This window comes from Mirounga angustirostris, unplaced genomic scaffold, assembly GCF_029215605.1.
Source record: "Mirounga angustirostris isolate CCGP_5_RB_7025 unplaced genomic scaffold, mMirAng1.0.hap1 SCAF_6, whole genome shotgun sequence".
Classification (NCBI taxonomy): domain Eukaryota; kingdom Metazoa; phylum Chordata; class Mammalia; order Carnivora; family Phocidae; genus Mirounga; species Mirounga angustirostris.
Window position 1 is genome coordinate 145,430,951 of NW_026991714.1, and position 19,660 is coordinate 145,450,610.

General features: G+C 50.8%; 1 protein-coding gene across 1 annotated transcript in view; it reads left to right on the forward strand.

Annotated features, from left to right (window-relative positions):
- The window catches only part of BTBD16 (BTB domain containing 16), a 43,283-nt gene that overhangs the window by 13,878 nt on the left and 9,745 nt on the right, over positions 1–19,660 (forward strand). Inside the window, exons 8-11 of the mRNA XM_045879223.1 lie at positions 830–944; positions 4,899–4,968; positions 6,247–6,377; positions 13,487–13,606. Of these exons, the coding sequence (XP_045735179.1) occupies positions 830–944; positions 4,899–4,968; positions 6,247–6,377; positions 13,487–13,606 (436 nt within the window). The remainder of the gene's footprint in view (positions 1–829; positions 945–4,898; positions 4,969–6,246; positions 6,378–13,486; positions 13,607–19,660) is intronic.

Consider the following 19,660-nt stretch of genomic DNA (forward strand, 5'->3'; position numbering starts at 1 on the left):
CATCCCCTGGAAAGAGGTGTGGAGGATGCCAAGGAGGAAGAAAGTAGCAGGCACTGGGTCAGACAGACCCGATGACAGGGAAGCCCTGTGGCCCGCCCTCCCCGGGCAGCACCGCACACGCCCCTCCCTCGCTGGGCTCACCCTCTCCTGCCCCAGCCTGGCCACCTGGAACCAGAGACAGACTTCTGTCTTAATGCGGCACGTGTTGCAGCTGCATGCCGTCATGGTCTGCGGATCTGCAGGTCAGGACACCATCCGCGGAGGCCCTGGGCAGGCCGGTTGTCCTCAGAGAGCACCGGGCCGGGCTGCAGTGCTGATTGGGATCAGGTAGACTAACTTAGAATAAGCCCAGTCCCTCTGCTCCCGGTCACGGGAGCTCAGTTCTTCGACATGACATCATCCTGGCTCTTGCCAGGAGTCCTTAGCCTTTTTGAAGACCCCTTAACCTTTTTGGAGGCTCTGAGGAAAATCTGCTGTAAGCTAAACGTCCTCTCCAGAGGAGAAAGCACACCCACACGCACACGGCATTCTGCACGTATTTGGGCAGCACGCGGAGCCCAGGTTCACGGAGGACCCCTGAGGCACAGACGCCAGGATGGGCTTAGAGCAGCATTCTTTCAGCAGAAGCTGGATTTTCTTGGGCTCCCTCCTCGACTCCTTTGGGGAGGGTGGAAGCCGGGCTGGATCTGCGCTCAGGTCCTCTAAGGGCACCTTTGCCTACCTAGCTGGGGACACTTGAGCATCCAGCAGGGAGGGCACCCGCCAGTAAGGGACGCAGGGTGCAGAGCCGCAAGCTGACAGCTTTCTCTCTCGGCTACGGCTCCCCCAGCCTTCGCCACGGCCCTGAAGAGCCTCTACCTGAGCGAGGTGGAGGTAGACATGGATGACGTGCTGGGCTTGTTGGCTTCCGCACACATCCTCCAGTTCAACAGCCTGTTTCAAAGGTAAGAAGCATGGCAGGGTGCGGGCCCGGGCCAGCCCTGGGCAAGGGAGAAGGGGGCCCTCCTGGCCCATCCGTAGAACGTTTCTCTTCTGTGGGTTTCTCTGCACAGAGCACAGCTGTGAGTCCGCAGAGGAACTGAGGCACTAATTCACACGTGGTGAGCTCATAACTGAGCCACGGCCCCAGCAACATGCTCCTTCCAGCCAGTCAGTCCTGACTCATGGCATGCAATGCAAATGGGTTCTCTGCCTGCGAGATACTCTATGGGTGTGCGGGGTGACCTCGCAGGGGTGCGCAAACCATGCTTGCTTGTCAGTTTCGCCGGCCTTCACTTGTAACTAACAAGCCTCTTATTTCGGGCGCGCACACCTCAGCTGGCCCTTTGAAGACAAGCTGACTCTTCACTGTCCGGATTTACTTCTCCCACTTGTTTTTCTTTGTATGTAATACTTTTATTCTTACAAATGTTACACACGGTCATCGTAGATCTTCCAGAAGAAAGACAAATGCAACAATCCAAGCCCAAATTGCCCACCAATCCGGCTGCCCATTTTGGGGCTCAGGCTTTCTCCTGGGTGTTCAGACCCACTGGCCCACCTGGGCTGCCCGTCAAGGGGCGGGGCCGAGACAGGGGAACCAGGAGGCGTTTACAGTGGATTGGCATCGAATGTGAAAGCTTGCTCAACCTGCCAACGGTTGCCTGGGTCCATGGGCACCGAGAGAACGTGTAGGTGCTGAAGGTGTGAGGGTGAAATGCAGCTCTGGGGGTGGAGATTCAGAGGCTCCCAGTTTTTCCTTTTCTGTTTTTTTTTGTTTTTTGGTTTTTTTAAGATTTGATTGATTAGGGGCGAGCACAGGGAGAGGGAGAGAGAATCCCAAGCAGACGCTGTGCTGAGCACGGAGCCTGACTCAGGGCTCGACCCCACGACCCCGAGACCATGACCAGAGCTGAAATCAAGAGTTGGACGCTCAACCGACTGAGCCACCTGGGTGCCCCAAAGCTCCCCATTCATTAGACTTTCTGCAGAGCCAAAAGCAACCAAGGGTGTGAGCAGCAGGGGCTGTGCTCTGCCCTGTGGTAAGCTGTTCCTTGTTCTTATGTGCCTCAGTGGTCTCAGCTGTGAAATGGGGCTCTTTACATTTGCCCTACTTCACAGGACTTTGTTGGGGGTGAGGGGATGTACTCTGAGATGGAGCATCTGCCGTAGTCAGCCACTGTCCTCAGCTCTTGGCAAGGGTGACCTCATTCAGCCTCCCTGCAGCCCTAGGAGGTGGTACGTGACTATGTCCACTTCACAGAAGAGAAAACGGAGGCCTCGTGAGGTGGGTAACTTGCTCAAGGCCACAGGAGATCAGCCAGAACTTGCAGGAAGTCGAGGGGCCCCAGAACCTGGACCCCTAACACTGTCCGTTTCTCAGGTGAAATGGTGGTGTCACCTGCTTGCTCATGGGTCAGAGCCTTCCTGCTCCCCTCCCTTCAGCAGCATTTGGTGAGGCCGGGTTTGCTGGGGGCCAGTCACCTGCCAGTTTATTCCATCACACCTTCAATCACTTACCTGCTCCTTTAAGAACGATGCCTCCAGGACACCGGGAACAGTGAGGACCGGAGGGACAGAGTCCCTGCTCTCTGGCGCTTCCTGCCCTACAGTCTCCAGGGCACAGGAAATGAGTAAAGTGGAACAAAGGATGGGGATCCCAAGTGGAACATTTTGTGTTATGTATGATTAATTTCAAGTAAACAGGTCCCTGTGATTAACCGGAACAGTTCTTAGAATTCCCCTTTTCTGTATCCTATAATATTGCTTCATTCCAGTAACATTTAGGAAAGGGTAAATGAACCAAATGGAAAATCGATGATGGGATTCAGTTTTTCTAGAATATTTTGTGCCTTCCCTCGGGCTTCTCCAGGGATGTGTGCCTACTGCACTCACGTCCGAACCCCGAGGTGGTATATTCCAGCTCTTCGATTTCCTAGTACCTGATGGGATTCCACACAGAGAGGGGACTCCGGGCAGCGATGGTCCGCCTGTGGCTTGCTCCACTCTCTGCCTCAGGATCTTTTTTTGAGGAAATGAATGAATGAATGAACCAAGTCAGAAGAGGACATCGGCTTCTCTGTAAAGGGCGGGGCAGGATCACTCCTGAGGCTCGTGCTGGTTTCAGCTCACTTTCTGTAGAATCCACACAGTCAGGTACAACCCTGAAGATGGTTTTGAGCCAATATCTCATTCTTGGGGTACCTGAAATGACTCAGGCCAGACACTCGATCAGGAGTATCAAGAAGCCTTATCGGGGATGCAGATGCCATGGGAACTGAGGGATGCAGGCTCTCAGAGGCCTAGATGTGACAACTGAGGGGACCAGAGTCTTGAAAAGGTGTCCCAGCACGTTGGCTTGGCCTGACTGCAGGGCGGGTGACCGTGGGAGGTGGGAGACCAGCTGGTGTAGGCAGAGCCAGGTCATGCGGGGTCTGGGGCTAACTACACTGGGGCTGAAGGTCTGGCTTTTGCTGAGATTTGCCACACCCCATTGCATTGCATGCACCACCCATCTGCAGCTCAGCGCAGCAGTAAAAATAATGCCTAAATCACAGCTTCCTTGCTCAGGACATTCCTGGGCAGCTATTTCCTGTGCTCTGATATCTCTGACCCGAAAGCTGGAAGGTGAGCCTCCCCTTGGAGCAGGGTCTGCAGCCTCTGTCTGTCCGTCCCAGCGCCCCTACCTCGGGCCCAGATTTGAAGTCCCAGCTTCCTCGTGGAGCCCCAGCCCTGGGCGATCTGTGGCTGAGCCAAGAATGACAGGTCCTTCATTTTCCTTGCTCCACCCCATGACTTGGTTTAAAGGTCAGAGGAGCAAGGGCTTTGGAGATAATGAGCCGTCATTGCATGGATGAGCAAACCGTGGCCTGCCTGGGGCAGAGGGGCCTTGCACAAGATTCTCCAGAGAGTTGTGGCGGGTATTACAGGTCAGATCCAGGTGGGCCTGGCACGCAGCTGGGCTGACTTTTACCTGCCTTTGAGGGGCTGATGGTACAGTTGGCAGGGGTGTGGCAGCAACAAGCCCCAGTGTGTGTGTGTGTGTGTGTGTGTGTTTGGGGGGATTCATGCGTGTGTGTGAGTATGTGTGTGTAGCGGAACAGAAATGCCCTGGGTCACCCTGATAGCATCACAAATCCAGGTGCTGGACGAGACCTCAAAGGTCATTTTTTTTTTTTTTTAGATTTTATTTATTTATTTGAGACAGAATGAGAGACAGAGAGCATGAGAGGGAGGAGGGTCAGAGGGAGAAGCAGACCCCCTGCCGAGCAGGGAGCCCGATGCGGGACTCGATCCCGGGACTCCAGGATCATGACCTGAGCCGAAGGCAGTCGCCCAACCAACTGAGCCACCCAGGCGCCCCCTCAAAGGTCATCTTGCCTGAGCTCCCAGCAAGGTGCAAAATCACCCCGATGGCTGCTTAGGTCTGGATCCCACACCGCCAAGGCCGCCCATCTTCGGGGGGTGCGGTGTGTGCGCGCAGGTTCCAGCGGGTCCTGTTGCTTGGTTTCGTGCATGAATCACTGCACTGGCAGAGCTGGGATCAGGCTCGCTGCGAGCGTGCATGTATGTGTGTGCTTCAGGCTTGCCTCGTGTCCCCTGATCTGGGGAAGCCTGGCCAATGAGCCTGACAGGGAGAAAGGGGGAGCACATGTGAGCACGTCAGCCTCCTGGAGCACCAATTTCTGTACCCCAACCCCAAACCCAGCTAATTCTGCTCGAGTGTCTCGCTGGCAAAAGCCAGCACATGAAGAACACCGTGCCTGGTGGGCGGCGGGACCAGCACCTTCCACACACCCCCTTTTGCACCTCGGTTCCCACCCCTGTCACCATCCTAGAGTTGACGCAAACCTCTGGGGTTGCCAGCTTTGCTGAAAGCAGCCTGGGGCCCTCCAGGAACCACACTTCTCTCTCTGCAGGTGTGTGGTCATGATGATGAACGGACTCACGCCAAGCACCATCAAGAGCTTCTACCTGGCCAGCTGCAAGGTGAGGGTAACCTGGATAGAGCACATCACACCTGGGGACCTTCAAAGCACCTCAGGCTCTGGGATTTTACCCACCAGGCCCAACTCCAAAAAAAATCTCTCTGAAAGCACCCACTTACGGGTACCGATATTTCATTTTGCCAAGGAAACAATTTTAAAAATAATTTTATTTTAAAAGGACATTTTAAAACCAAATTTTTTTTTAAATTGAGGGGGGAAAAAGCCTTAAAATTAGGGGGGCAAATAAAAGCACAGCCTTTCTCACCAAAATAACAATCTTCCAGGACATTCTTGTTGGAGTCGGGTGAAACTGTGTGTGTCTGCCTGCCCAGGCCAGTCACTGTGTCTGTATGGGCAATAAATGATATCATCTTAAGGGTCACATTATCAGAGGAGAACACTGAGACCCAAGGAGGGGAGCAACCTGAGCAGGGTGGCAGCTTCTGAGTGGCGGTGCTGGGCTCGAACCCCAGGCCCTCTGGTCCCAGCCTTCCTCTGTGAGGCCACCATTGACCAGGAAACAGGCACATCTGAGCGTCACGTTCAGTTCGCGAACAATCGGCACATCACAGTGCCCTCGTGATGGCCTCTAAGAAGGTACTCACTGCGTCTTTTGTCAAAGACAATGCGGTGCCCTCACCTTCACGCCATCAGGAACTAGAACGTCACCCTTTGGTCAGCATCTCTGCATTCCGGTCAGCATTTCTCGGCCACTCTTTGGCCTTGGAAGGACTGTCACCCCGAGGACCTGTAAGGTGTACTAAGACCCTGTCGAGGTCCCTGGCCCTGGGAGAACTTTCTCATTTTCGTTGGACTTTGATGTTAGGGTACATGCCCCTACCAGCCTCCCTGTGGGGTACACGCTGCAGGCCGTTCCATGATCAGTGACTGACTTTAGCCCAGTGATTTCAGTGTGCAACCCTGTGGTCAGACCACCGGGGTTTGCTCCCAGCTCCGCCATTTGCTGCTTGCATGACGGTTGGCAAAAGCAACAATCTTGGGGCCTCAGTTTCTCCATCAGTAAAATAGGAATAATAAGGAACCGACCACATAGGATCGTGGTGAGGATTAACTTAAATCAACCTAGTGCAGGGCCGGGAGCAGAGCAGACACTCCAAAAACGTTATCTGCTGCAGTTTATGTATTTGGAAGAGAAGGTTTGAGCGCGTCTGCGGCTGGACACTCCTGGGAGCCCACTTGTAGAATAGCCACAGGCCAGCAGAGGGCGCCGAGAGGCCAGGGATCTTTTTTATCCATTGGCTTTTCTTCTCCTTCTCAGTACAAGGAAGAGCCGCTCACCACCGCCTGCGAGAAGTGGCTGGAAATGAACTTGGTCCCTCTGGTGGGGACACAGATCCACCTCCGGAAAATCCCACAGGAGCTGCTCCACAAAGTGCTGCGGTCCCCCAGGTCAGAGCTGGTCCCCAGGGGTGCTGTGTGTGGGACCAGGAGTTGAGCCTGGAGTGGGCCTGGGGCAGCAGGGCTGGTCCTGGGAGGGAGGTGCTCCAGTGGGGCGCACCCATGCCTCTGATGGCCAGGCCCAGGGTTCAGCACCTGCTCCATCCCAAAGTCGCCACCATCCTGGACAGCCAGCCCCAGGTGGGGGCCAAAACGTGGAGTAGCAGGGGTGGGGATGGGGATGGACTTCCCTAACCCTCTGGGTGCCTGCTGTCTCGTTACCCGTATGGTAAATAATTCAGTAATTGCCTATGTAATTAAAAAAACATCCCGACAACATTAATATACATTCACTGTGGAAAATGGGAAACAGAGAAAATCAGAAGACAGAAAATAAAACCTCTCACCCTAAATCAGTTCCTAGCTTTAGCCCTGACTCCTCTCCCAAACAGCTCTGACCCAGACCTCTGTTTGACCTGACAACTCAAGCTAACACCCAACCCTTGGGGCCCCACCCTGTGTTCCTCCACCAGCTGCTCAAGCTAGAACCTTGGGAGTCCTTCTGCACACCACTTGGCCCTCACCCCTAGTGCATCAGTAACACTTCCAGACCCACCCATCTCTATGGGCTTCTCTTCTTGGGCACCAGCCAGAGGCCAGACCTCCATCAACTGTTGTCTGGACCACTGCAGGGACCTCTAACTCAGGGTCTTGTGTCTGCTCTTGACCCCCATCAAGGGCGTCTGTAGCCGAAGGGGCTTTGGTGTGCCCATCTGCCCCTCCATCTCACCAGCCACGAGGCATCCATGGGGCTACGTTAGATTCCAGCCCTGCTGAGCACCTGCCACCTATGGGTATGCTCTCCCTCCTGTCTGAAATGCCTGGCTCCTGGCTGGCTCGTTCTGGTCATTCGAGTAATTCATGGAAATGTCCCCAGTGCCTGAACTTTTAGGTTATTTCTAGTGTTTTACCAATATAAATATAGCGCCTTGGTGACATTCTTCGACAAATATGTCTTTATCTCAGATTATTTTCCCACATTAAATTTCTAGAAGTGCAAGGACTTTCTGTTTTTGTCACAAGTGAAAAGTATCACTTGAAAACAATTTCAAACTTAAATAAAAATTATAGGAATGGTACAAAGAATATTTATATGCCCTTTACCCTGTTTTTTTCAATCTCTGCTGTTTGCTCGATCATCTGCATCTGTGTGTAGCTACGTACACACATCTTGTTTCTGAAGCCTCTGGGGGCAAGGTGCATGCATCAGGTACCCTTTCTCCTAAATGCTTCAGTGTTTATTTGCTGAGAAAAAGAACTTTTTAATGTGGTCACAATGCAGTTATCAACTGCAAGCAATGCAGCACTGATGTGAATACCTAACATCGTGGGCCCGGTGCTCTCCTTTATGACATTCTTTCATCCAGCGCAGGGTCTGCTTTAGGGTGACAGATTGCATTTACTCGTCAGGACTCTTTGGGCCTCTTTATTTATTTTTTTAAAGATTTTATTTATTTATTTGACAGAGAGAGACACAGCGAGAGAAGGAACACAAGTAGGGGGAGAGGGAGAAGCAGGCTTCCCACTGAGCAGGGAGCCCGATGTGGGGCTCGATCCCAGGACCCCGGGATCATGACCTGAGCCGAAGGCAGATGCTTAGCGACTGAACCACCCAGGCGCCCCTCTTTGGGCCTCTTTAAAAGGCTCTTGATACCCATTGCCAAGTTACCAAGATTGTATCCCCTCAGGGTGAATTTCAAAAGCGAGAAGTAAATTCTAAATATTTTAGCTGTATATTAGAGATGAAATGTTTACTCATGCTTATGGGATGGAAGGCATTCTGATTTCAGAAATTAGATCTGGACGGATTCATTCCACTGTTGGTTTGAATTTACTGAGTGGCTTGCAATGCCCTCACACTTAAAGAGAAAGGAGGTTGCTAGAACAGAGTTCTGGTGTTGAGGGAGACTGTATTATCAGGTGGACCTCGGGAACCCCAGCCCGGGAGCACCCCGAGGGGCCCTGGGTGGGCTCCTGGTGTCGTTCTGCCCCACTCCCTGCTGCTTTTCCCCACATGTGCCCTCCCCCACCCTCCAGCAGAGCAAAGGTTACGCAACCGTTGAAGAAAAGATAAACATGGCATCCCTTAGACTTTTCCTAATGCTGTCCCTCCCTTGGAAAGACTGAGCTGTCGCACCCTGGTAGCATTTAACCAAGAAAAGGGAAAAATTTTTCTGACCACAGCCAGAACCCCGGTGATGGAATGGGCCTTACAAAACGTTCACAAGCCAGGGAAAGAGGTCAAGTACATTCCACGTCAAGCGTCTAGACGCACAAACTTGGGGAGACATGACTGATGTGGGAATGGGGTCCTGCTCCTCCGGCCCCTCCCCAGGAGATGTCTACGCCAGTCCAGAGCCATCCCAGCAGTAGGAGGGAAGAGCCCTGCGTGACCTCGAGCACGTCATCAGCTTGTGTGCCTTGGAGACACCGGGCCGACTGCGCCCAGACCTCAAGTTCACGTCCCCGGAGGCAGATTCTCCTCGGCCGCCCTGGTGATGTCCAGCGGCCACCTGCTTTGAAGCTGGAGGGAGGTGGGGAACAGAAGGTGCTGGAAGACGGGGCTCAGCCATACCCGGTGCCTGGTAGGGTTGTGAGACATTTACCCAGGCTCGGGCTCCTCACCTGGGCACGCTCATCGGCTGGTGGATCTGGCACCTTGCACCGCAGCTGATTAAGAACAAACCTTTGGATGCGTTCATGTTTATCGAGCACTTTGGGGTATGTGCCTTGCTCTGTGCACTGTCCCTTCCAAACCCCCGCAGCCCTGTGTGATAGGTACAGTTACTGTCCCTAAGATAAGAGGGATAATAAAAGGCAGGGCTGGGCTCAAGCCCAGGGCTCAGGCTCCAAAGTCCAGCCTCCCACCCTCCACGCTGCACCGTCTCTTCATTTGCTCTGGAGGCCACGCTGCCCAGCAACCAGAACTCTGCTAGGACTGGGTTGTCCTGGCAAGTCACATGGCCCCAGAGCAGCTGGGTGGCAGTACCAGCCCATGAGGGGTCAGGGATGGCACATCCCCCGGGCCCACTTAGTGTAGAGAGTGGCCCGTCCCCCGGCTTGTGGTCATGGTGTTTGGGTCTCTAAGCCTCATGGGAACAACGTCCATCTCAGCAGATGCTTCAGCTACTGGGCCATTCACCTTCCCTTTCTGAAGCCCTTTGACCTCATCTTCCTTTGAGTTTCATAAGCAGCGTCGCATAAAATACAATTTTCCTGACCTCCGGGGCCTCTGGGTTTTTCTTTCTTTGCCTGGGCCTTGGGTTGCCAGTTAAGTTTCTCTTTAGAGGTCACCACTAGGTTACCCTGGTCCGTGAACTCTAATACTATGAAAGCTGCATTCCAAGTTCTGCTTTTCTGGAAGCCAAGCTCCTGGTAGACTTAGGAGAAGTGGAAAACTCCATCAGCTATCCAGTTCCTATCTGCACAGGTAACTGCCCTACAACCCAGGCTCTGCCCACTTCTCCCTGGCTTCCTGCCCATGACACTGTCTGGCTTGAGGGCTCAGGAGTTCCCAGGAGAAGCCAACCCTGTCCTCCACGGCAGGCCTGTCCCACATCTGGAGCACCGTGGGGCATGGCTCTCAAACATAACAGTTCCTCAAGCTGATGCTTCTCTAGCTAATGGCAACGCCATCTACCAACTATTGAGCACTTGTGGTATACAGGATACTTTGAGTGGGTTATCAGCCTAACTCCTCCAGCCTCCCAGTGAGGTGGGTACTGTTACCTGTGTTTTCACGTGTGGAATGGAGGTTTTGGGAAATGAAAGGATTGGCTCAGATTCCCTGCGTGCAGCATGAGAGTTGGGATTTGAACACAGGTCTGAGTGACCTCAAAGCCCCTGGTGTTTACCGGCCCAGGCCACTGCTGTGCTCTGCACGAGGACTCATTTTTCCCTATTGATAATCAAGATCAATAAGGATATTGATGGTTAGTTTTTATTGTAAAAAAATTTTAAAGGTAGGAGGAGAATAGAAAACACAATTGGACCCACCTCCCAAAATGAACAGTGACATTTTGTCATAAGAAAGAGAACATTACCAATAAAGCAGAAATCAACCATGCTCCCTCTGCAGCATCCTCTTGGCCTCCCTCCCTCCCTAAAGACAATCAGACCATTGTCGTGGGCCTGCATGAGCCCAATCGATGTGGTTATATTCTTACTACATATATGCGTGTCCATAAATAATGTGTAATATCGTTTTGTAAAAGCTTAAACTTCAAATCAGTGTTCTCATAGTGACTGCAATGTTCTGCAGCTTACTTTATTTACTGACATAATGTGATGTGTTCTCTCCATGTTGATACTTACATATCTAATTAGCATTTTAAATTTGATGTTGTACAGGGTTCCAGTGAATGAACAGATAGCAATTTTTCATTCCCTTCCTAATGGCCTTTTGTTTTATTTTGCTTCATTTTTTGTTGGGGCCATCAGACTGCCGTAGACACCCTTGGTCATGCTTTCTTTTCTGCAGTGATACTGCTTTCTCTGTAGTCTGTACTCAAACGGGGGCCTTTATTACTTATGTATAATTTTCTAAAAAAAAAAAAGACAAACTGTCTTGTTAACATTTTTCTCTTAAAGAACAAATACCAGTTACCTCCCAACGGCTACTAGTGAGCACCAGTAAACGCAGATAGAACAGTCCAGATGTTCACCTGTGTGGGAGGGAAGTTCAGGATCTCTGTGGGTTCTGTGAGGCCGTCAGAGCTCCTAAGTAAATGAAAATATGTTTGAATGTCCTCAGCAGGAACCAGTATTTTAGGGTACCGGTACTTAGCCTAAAGACAGAGGGCTTGGGGCACCTCCGTGGCTCAGTCAGTTTAGAATCCAACTCTTGTTTTCAGCTCAGGTCGTGATCTCAGGGTCCTGGGATCGAGCCCCGCATCGGGCTCCCTGCTCGGCGGCGGGAGGCCTGCTTCTCCCTCTCGCACTCCCCCTGCTTGTGTTCCCTCTCTCGCTGTGTCTCTCTCTGTCAAATAAATAAATAAAATCTTTAAAAAAAAAAAAAAAGATTCTCTCTTCCTCTCCCTCTGCCCTTCCCCCACTATGCATGCACACGCTCTCTCTCTTTCTCTCAAATAAATAAATAAATCTTTAAAGACAGGGGGCTTTATTTGAACAGTTACTCATCATAATAAAAGTAAAACCAGGACCCTGATTCATGGAGCCCCAGTGACTCCTCCCATGTTGCTGCCTGCTCCTCGGGGCTTGGGGACCTGGGGCTTGGATTTTGCACCAGGAGTCACGTAGCTCCCCAGCCAGAGCTGGTTGGTGTCCTGGTGGAGTTCTGTGTGGGCACATCATATCCTAAGTGGCTCTGTGACATCCCCCATCATTCTCACCATCATGGCCCAGACAGTGACAAATTTGGTCCTGTCTAGCCAGCGTCAAAGCCCATGCATCTGTAGGTGGCCTAAAAACAAATAAGAGCAAAAAGACGTTCTCCTGTGGCCAGAAATAGTGTGAAAGGTGGGTGGGTGACATTTCCACTTCCCTTTAGAGTCACCACTTAGCTTGGGTCCCACCCACCAAGACCACTCAAAGTGGTGGGTGCAGCGGCTATGAGAGGTTTGGAAGCCAGCGTGCCGTCCCCATGCTCAAGATGGGAAACATCCAGGGGTTTAAGACATGTTGAAACGACCCGTTAGATAGTCAAGTTGTTGGAGGCTTTAGAGAAGCTCTTTGGGAGACCTCCTTACATTACAGAGTTGACGTTGGGGGGGGTGACACTTGCTCTTTCTCACCACTTGTTTCTAGATAAGAAGTCTCACACCACTGTGGGCGGAGCGTGGGCTCTGCAGCCAGGACCCAGCCCTGCCCCTTAGGAGGCAGACCTGCCGTTCGCTAGCATGCGCCTCCGTGCCGGGCACTGCGCTAATGACCCGTGTGTGTGCCGTCAGCTCAATAATGACGTCCCAACCAGAGCCTGTGACTATGTTAGGCTGCACGGCAAAAGGGCAAGAAGGTCGCAGGTGGATGACCTTGAGCTGGGGAGGGTGTGCTGGATCACCCAGATGGGCCCAATAATAATCCCAAGGATCCTTGCACCTGGAAGACAGAGGCAGGAAAGTCAAGAGCCTGAAAGTAATTGGAAGGTGCTGTGCTGCTGGCCTGAGGTTGGAGCAAGGGGCCACAAGCCGCGGGATGTGAGTAGCCTCTAGAAGCCGGAAAAAGCAAAGAAATGATTCTCCGTAGAGCCTCCAGAAAGAACGCGGTCCATACCTTGATCCTAGCCCAGTGAGATCCGTTTTGTTCTTCTGACCTCCAGAACTATAAGATAATAAATGTGTGTTGTTTTAAGCCACTTGGTTCATGGCAGTTTGTTAGAGCAGGGACAGGAATCTGTGCCGCTCACGTAGTTTCTAGCATCTTCCTTCACCACTATCTACGGATGAGGGAGCTGGGGCTGTGGGGCCACCGAGCAGCCTGCAGGAGGCTCCATAGCCAGCCTGGGGCTGCACTGACCCATGCCCAGCTCTGCCCCCAGAATCCTGCGGACTTACTAAGGTGTTTTGCCCTCAGTCCCAGCTGGGACTAGGAGGTGAGGATTGAGGCATTTACCTCAGGTGCAAAATTTAAGAGGGGCACCAAAAGACCTCAGCTGCTGAGATAAGTATATTGCGGTGCAATGTTTTAAAATCAAAATTAATGCAAAAAACCACGATGAACAAAATATTAAAATTTTAAATAAACGTAGGGTCAGTCTGAATTTATGTATCTGTAAGACTAAGGAGTATATCCCAACTTTGCAGGATTGTTGTATGGAATTAAATGAAAACAGATGAGAACATCTCGGGCACACCTGTCTCATTAAAGCTGCCCGTTTCTTTGGCAGTGCAGCGGGTGGGGGTCAGGCTGCTGAGGGTCACATCCCAGCTCCGCCGTTCACCGGCTCCCATGACCTTGAGAACATCATTTCACATCTGTCTGAAGTGACCTACAGACTCAGGGGTGGTGTTGCCTCATTCCTAAACTCTTAACTTTTTGTTTTTTCTTAAAAATGGCGGGAGTTGTTGCTATTCCTAAAATTTCTTCTCTTTTATTTTGGCCAGGTTGTTCACTTTTAACGAGTTTCATCTTCTGAAAACGCTACTTTTGTGGGTCTTCTTGCAGCTGAACCACAAAGTCCAGACGGTTCCGGTGCATGAAACTGTGCTGGCATTTTTTAACAGGTAATATAACTTAGTGCGGATTGATGAAATGCACATACATTGGTTTTTTACTCATAACATCCTGGAGGAAAAGCATCAATGATGTGATTTTTCATAGCACCATCCAGAGTGCACAGAATGCAATTTTCTTTATGGGACTTAAAATTATGGGATACCTTGGAGACACTGGATTACTTGAAAACGTGAAGAATATGTAGGTGTTATCATTTGAGATAACCATGTGCTTCTGTCCACTTGTTCTGTCCAGTAAGAGACATGATGCACAAAGTACTCCTTTTATTCAGCAAAATTTATTATTACCAAACCACACTGACCTTCAAAACATCATGTTTAAAATGTATCTAAATGAGACCAGGTCGTACTCACTTATGTTTCACGGTAGCATATGACATTCTGAATGTTCTAAACAAATGGAAAAGCATTTGAATGCACAAAGGTTTCATGGAATTAGCTCGGTTTCTTATATCCTCTAAACTTATGAATTCTAGAAATTCTAGATCTCAAAAGTTCAGTGAAAAATAATAATTTCAGTTTAATGGACACCATTTAATTATGCATACTAAGTGCAGTAATTCTGATAAACATTTTCTATTTGTAATCTCATAAGACTCTGGGGCTGGTTTCATTCCCATTTTACAGATGAAGAAACTCAAGGTGGAGATGAACTATCTGTCAGAGATTATGCAAGTGATGGGGTCTGACTTGAACTCAGGCCTGCTGAATCCTAAGACACTTTGCTGCCGGTTCCTAGAACGGCCGATAGGATTCCTCTCTTGTGCCCGCTCCAGCTGGTTCAGTAATAGCTCCCTGGACGCCGTGTTCAGAAAGATTCTGAGGCTGCCTCTAGGTTCAGTGTTATTGTTAGCTGAGGACTTGCAGGGCATCCTCCCCTCCCTGGTCCACTCTCTGCTGTGAGAGTTTTCTATCTGTTCAATCAAGAGTGCCCCCCATTAGCTCCACAGCTGTGGCAGCTTGAGGGCAGGGAGCAGGGTTGGGGGGAGGGTGAAATTGGTAGTTTACGGGCTCTCTGGCCTCAATTAATACTTTGTAAATATGCTCCCATCACGCAGGCTGGCTGTGGAGTGTGGTGGCCCTGTCACCAAAGACAGTCCCAGGCGGTCCTCAGAGGATCTGCCTGGAGGAAGTCAGGCATGACCTTTGTTGTCAGGTTGAGGCACCTTCCCCCAACCTCAGCAGGAATGGGGCTTCCAGGCACGATAAGGTGTGTTCAAGGAAGCCAAGAGGCTCCGTTTCTCATGCACATGTGAGTTTCGCAGATAAACACATCTTCCACATATTTATCAGTGGATTGACCTGTTTAAGCCAGGTTTCATTTGCATTGTTCTGAAGCATTTAATCCTTTTCTGGAACATCTGCGCACCATGTTAACTACAGAGCTCATTTTTCCTGCCTCATTATTTGGGGAAAGCAGTATTCAGTGCCAGAATGACATGCACTTTGCTTAGTTTCTATATAATTTGCTTTGAACACAAATGCTTAAACCGCCCCCCCCCTCTTTTAATAGCCCAAGAGACTTTTTCCTATGAATCACACGCACCAGGAAAACTTGCTATTTGGCTCCAAGTTAGCATTCGTACTGGAAACATCTTAGAACCAGGAGGTAGGAAATGAGCTGGGATGTGGAAACTGTGTTTTTAATGTGGGAGAAACAGTGGGAATGAGGCTCTCAGGTGGGTAACCCCCTCTGCTGAGAGTGGGGTATCCTCAGTTTTCCTGAGCTGGGGTCCTGAGGCTCCTCCCTGCCATCATTAGCTTTTCCATTTCTCTCCCATCTATCCTGGTTCCATTTTGAGCCCACATTCCCCTCCATGGCCTTTCCCAAGCCCCCGATGCCACCTTGTTCCTGGTTGGAAACCGCTTGTGAGTTTCCACTTGGTGTCCATACCTCCTACCTGGGCCCGTGTTCTCCAACCTCAGTGCAGGAGAGACTCCCAGCGGCCCGCGGGCCTGCCTTCCCTCCAGCTCCCCTCCAGCAAGCTTCATGCCCCTCCACCCTGGCAGAAGAGACAGACCGTCTGGGCCTCGGTGCCCTTCCCCAGCAGTCTCCTAGGCCCACCCCCAACCTTGAGGACCATGAGCCCATTTTTAGGATTGTGGGTGGTTCTCCTCCCATCCCAGTTCTTCTGCCCCAGAACAGTGGCACCTTTAAGGTTCTCCCTCGTCAATGGCCTGCACCTCCCCAGTGCGTGTTCCCGGAGGCCCCAGACTCCTTAACCTCGGTTATCAGCACTCGCTGCTTCTGCTTACCTGACCCCAGCCCGCTCTGCCCCCCTCTGCCCGTCTGTCCATGGCGGGGCCTCGCCGGAAAGCCTCTGTAACCAGTCCCTACAACCACGTGGTGTGCACCTACATCCTGCCTCCCCAGGAACATCATGAGCAGCTTGAAGGAAGGGCGTGTGGGCCTTGACTTCACTCCTAGCTTCCCGGCACTGTGCTATGCACGGAAGGGCTTACTGAATGATAAGTTCGCATTAGTCGTTCTTGTATAACTCGGTTCCCCTCACAGAAGCGGGTCTTCGTATGCTGATGCAAAATTCAGAGAATGCCTTGTCTGTAGCAACTAGAAGTAACAGGGCTCCCGGGCAGATGACTGAGGGCGGGTGCCCATTTGGTGTTCTAGACAAGGAAGGCTTCCAAGGCTTTCTTTAGGCTCAGGGAGAAATTACGTCTTGGTGGGTCTACCCCAGACATGGCAGTGGGTGGTGGTGGTGCCCTTGCTCCATATTGGCCATCCTGTCCTGAGGATCCCCGGGGCTGACCTGCAGCAGGGCAGGGTCTCGGGTCAGTTGGCCCAGCCTCCAAATCAGAGGGCTTAGAGCAGTAATTGTGTACAAATAGACCAGATGCCCCTTTTCTGATCTGTCTTAGCAATGTCCAGAAAACAAGCCAGGAGGCCAGGTATTTGAATAGTGCCTGCAAATAAAGACACAGGTCCAGGCCTTTCTTATTCTCCCATTTTCTTTTATTAATTGATTTTTCAATTTTTTATTCATTCAACACATAATTACTGAACACGCACTCTATGCCAGGGGCACTGATGGAAAGATGAAGAGGAAGTTTCTCTGCCTAGCTAGATGTGTATGAACATCTTCCAACTTATTTTCAATGCTAAGTATAGGAAGGGAACACTCATACACATACACACACACACACACAAACACACCCCTCAGCACCCACAGTCTATTTTCTGGCAATGGCTAATTTAGAAAAACAAATGGGCTGGCCAGAATTAAATTTAACATTTCCTTGTAGGAAAAACAAAACAAAACAAAAAGGTAAACAAAGCTGTTGCCTCTGTCCACAGAGGAAAAGTCACCTTTTCTTTCCAGTTAGCAGTCTGAGAAGTCCAGGAAAGCTGTAAAGTGTCCTCAGTTGGAGTAAAGCCAAAGGCAGGGAAACTTTTCACTTTATTTTTATTTTTTATTTTTTTAAAGATTTTATTTATTTATTTATTTGACAGAGACACACAGCGAGAGCGGGAACACAAGCAGGGGGAGTGGGGGAGGGAGAAGCAGGCTTCCCGCTGAGCAGGGAGCCCGATGCGGGGCTTGATCCCAGGACCCTGGGACCATGACCCGAGCCGAAGGCAGACGCTTAACCAACTGAGCCACTCAGGTGCCCCCTTTTCACTTTTTTAAAAGCACATTTTTAATCAAAGTATAAAATACACACTGGCAAGTTCCCAAAGCTGAAGTGGATTTCCACAAAGCACACACAGCTGTGTGCGCGGCACCCGGCCCCAGAGACAGACCCGGCCAGCCACCGAAAGGGTCTTATCTCAGTCCCCACCGTTCCCAGAAAAAGGCAAACAACATCCCGGCTTCCTTTCCTTTCAAGATGTCTTGGCTGCTTTTGAACTTTGTATAAATAGAATCTTACAGTACACATGTTTTAAGGTCTGCCTTCCCTTTCACTCAACGGAGCATCCGTAAACTCCGTCCAGGGACAGATGGCCGGGGAAGGCAAGGGGCGTGCTCAGGTCCTTCAGCAACGTGGTGGTGGAGTAGGGGCTGACCTGGGTCTCCCTGATCTTCTATTTTGAGATTCTCTGGGTTGAGGGAAAGTCATGAATAGACCTGTAATTCTAATCCTTAACAGATTGATTAATCACTAAATGGGACCCACATGAGGATGGGTCCCAGCAGTGGGCTTACAACCTCTCCAGAAGGAGGTCACTGAACCCCGCCAGTAAAGCCAATTTCCACATGATCCCAACTCCCAGATGTCTGTGAGCACTGCAGCTGAGTCTCCCCTCCTTCCTCGGCCCTATCCCAATCTGACCCAATCTTTACAGCACGGGCCAAGGACTCCTCCAGGAAGCCCTCCCAGATCTCACCTGCCTACTGGACAGATTCCTCCTCTGAGCTTCTCTCTTTGCAGAGAGAACAAGAGCACATGCTGACCGTGTGAGTGGGCACTGGCCTGACAAACCCAACACTATGCTCCCCCCATGCCCTGTGAGGGGAGCCAACCCCACCACATCCCACATCCCTGACGCCTGAGCCTGCTGATGTCTCCAGGGACATGCTTTGTGACACTGTGTGACAGGGCAGCCAGAAGCCATGTGTCTATTGTGATTAATAAGTGGCATTTGCAGATGTGGCCACAGAGTCATCATGAAACTGGGCACGCCTGGTGTGACAACTCTGATCTCTTAACCAGAACATTCATTTTGAAACAACATGGGAGCCATTAAATGGTTCTGTCTCAGATAGCCAAGCCCTGTGCAGGGAGGTGGATGTATTTGGGGACAACAGGGCTTCTCATGACCGGACTTCGGTGTTTCTTGACTTTTTTATTTTTCTCTTGCTCTGACCACACTGTCCCTGCTCCCCTAGAGTTTGGCTTTCTGGAAGCTGAATCTCCTTTGTTTTCAAAGTCCCTAAATATTATTGATCCCTATGCTTTGCCAAGTTTTCACTTCCCTCCTGTGGCTTCTTGGCTTTCCACCCAAACTGGGTAGCCCCAGCGTGTCTTCTTCAATAAGAGTAGAGACGCGGTAGGAGCCCAAGGGTTGTAAAGCGTCTGATGCAGGAGATCCTTACAAAGGGCAGAGAAGATGACCATTACACAGGATTTCTAGAACCAGTTCTGCCTTTGGGCAAAGGTCAAGACCAACTTGGGGTTGTCAAGACATCGAACAGGGTCTCAGTGAATATCTGACAGGAGTTGGCCTGGCAAATAAGCAGGCAACAACAGCAGGTGGGACCCCATAAAGCCCAGGAAAATCAGCTTGCAATAGCCTGGTCTGTGTGCACATGCGTGCGCTGGGGACGGGGATAGCTGGCGTTCCTCGAAGAGACACTGTGGGCAAGTGGAGGGAAGGGAGGGCAGGATGGAGGCTGCCAAGTTGGTGGGGCCAGCTCCTCACCCCTTTCATTCACTCAACATATTGCAAGACCACTGAGCGCCAGGCCTTGCAAGAGGAGCCGAGAGTAGGTGAGCAAACAAAACAGATGCTGAGCCCCATCTCTGTGGCATTTACCACCTCAGAAGCAGAGACAGACAATACATTCGGTAAATAAGAGGTACGTTAGCAGACGGCGGCCCGGGTCCTGGCTCCTGGCTGGCTGAAGGTGCCCAGGTCTATACCGAGTTACGTTTTGAAAAAAGCCGTGTTCCATTCTCATCATGAGTTTTTGCCCCAAAGTGTGCAACTTTTTTTTTTCAAACTTCCCCTTAAAATATAAACTATTATTTCATGTATTGTTCATAGAAATGATGTTTTGATCCTCCTCCTTTTTTATTGTGGTAAAATATGCAGAACATAAAATTGACCATTTTGACCATTTTTATGTGTTCAGTTCAGTGGCAGTAAAAAAATACCTCACGCTGTTGTGCAACCAACCCCTCCTTCCATCTCCAGAATGTTTTTATCTTTCCAAACAGAAACCCTGTATCCATTCAGTAATTAAGGGCTAGCCATCCCCCTGCCCCAGGACCCACCGCTCTGCTTCTCTGTGAATCCCACTACCCTAGGGACCTCGTGTAGTCGAATCGCATGGTATTCATTCTTTTGTGTTGGGCTTATTT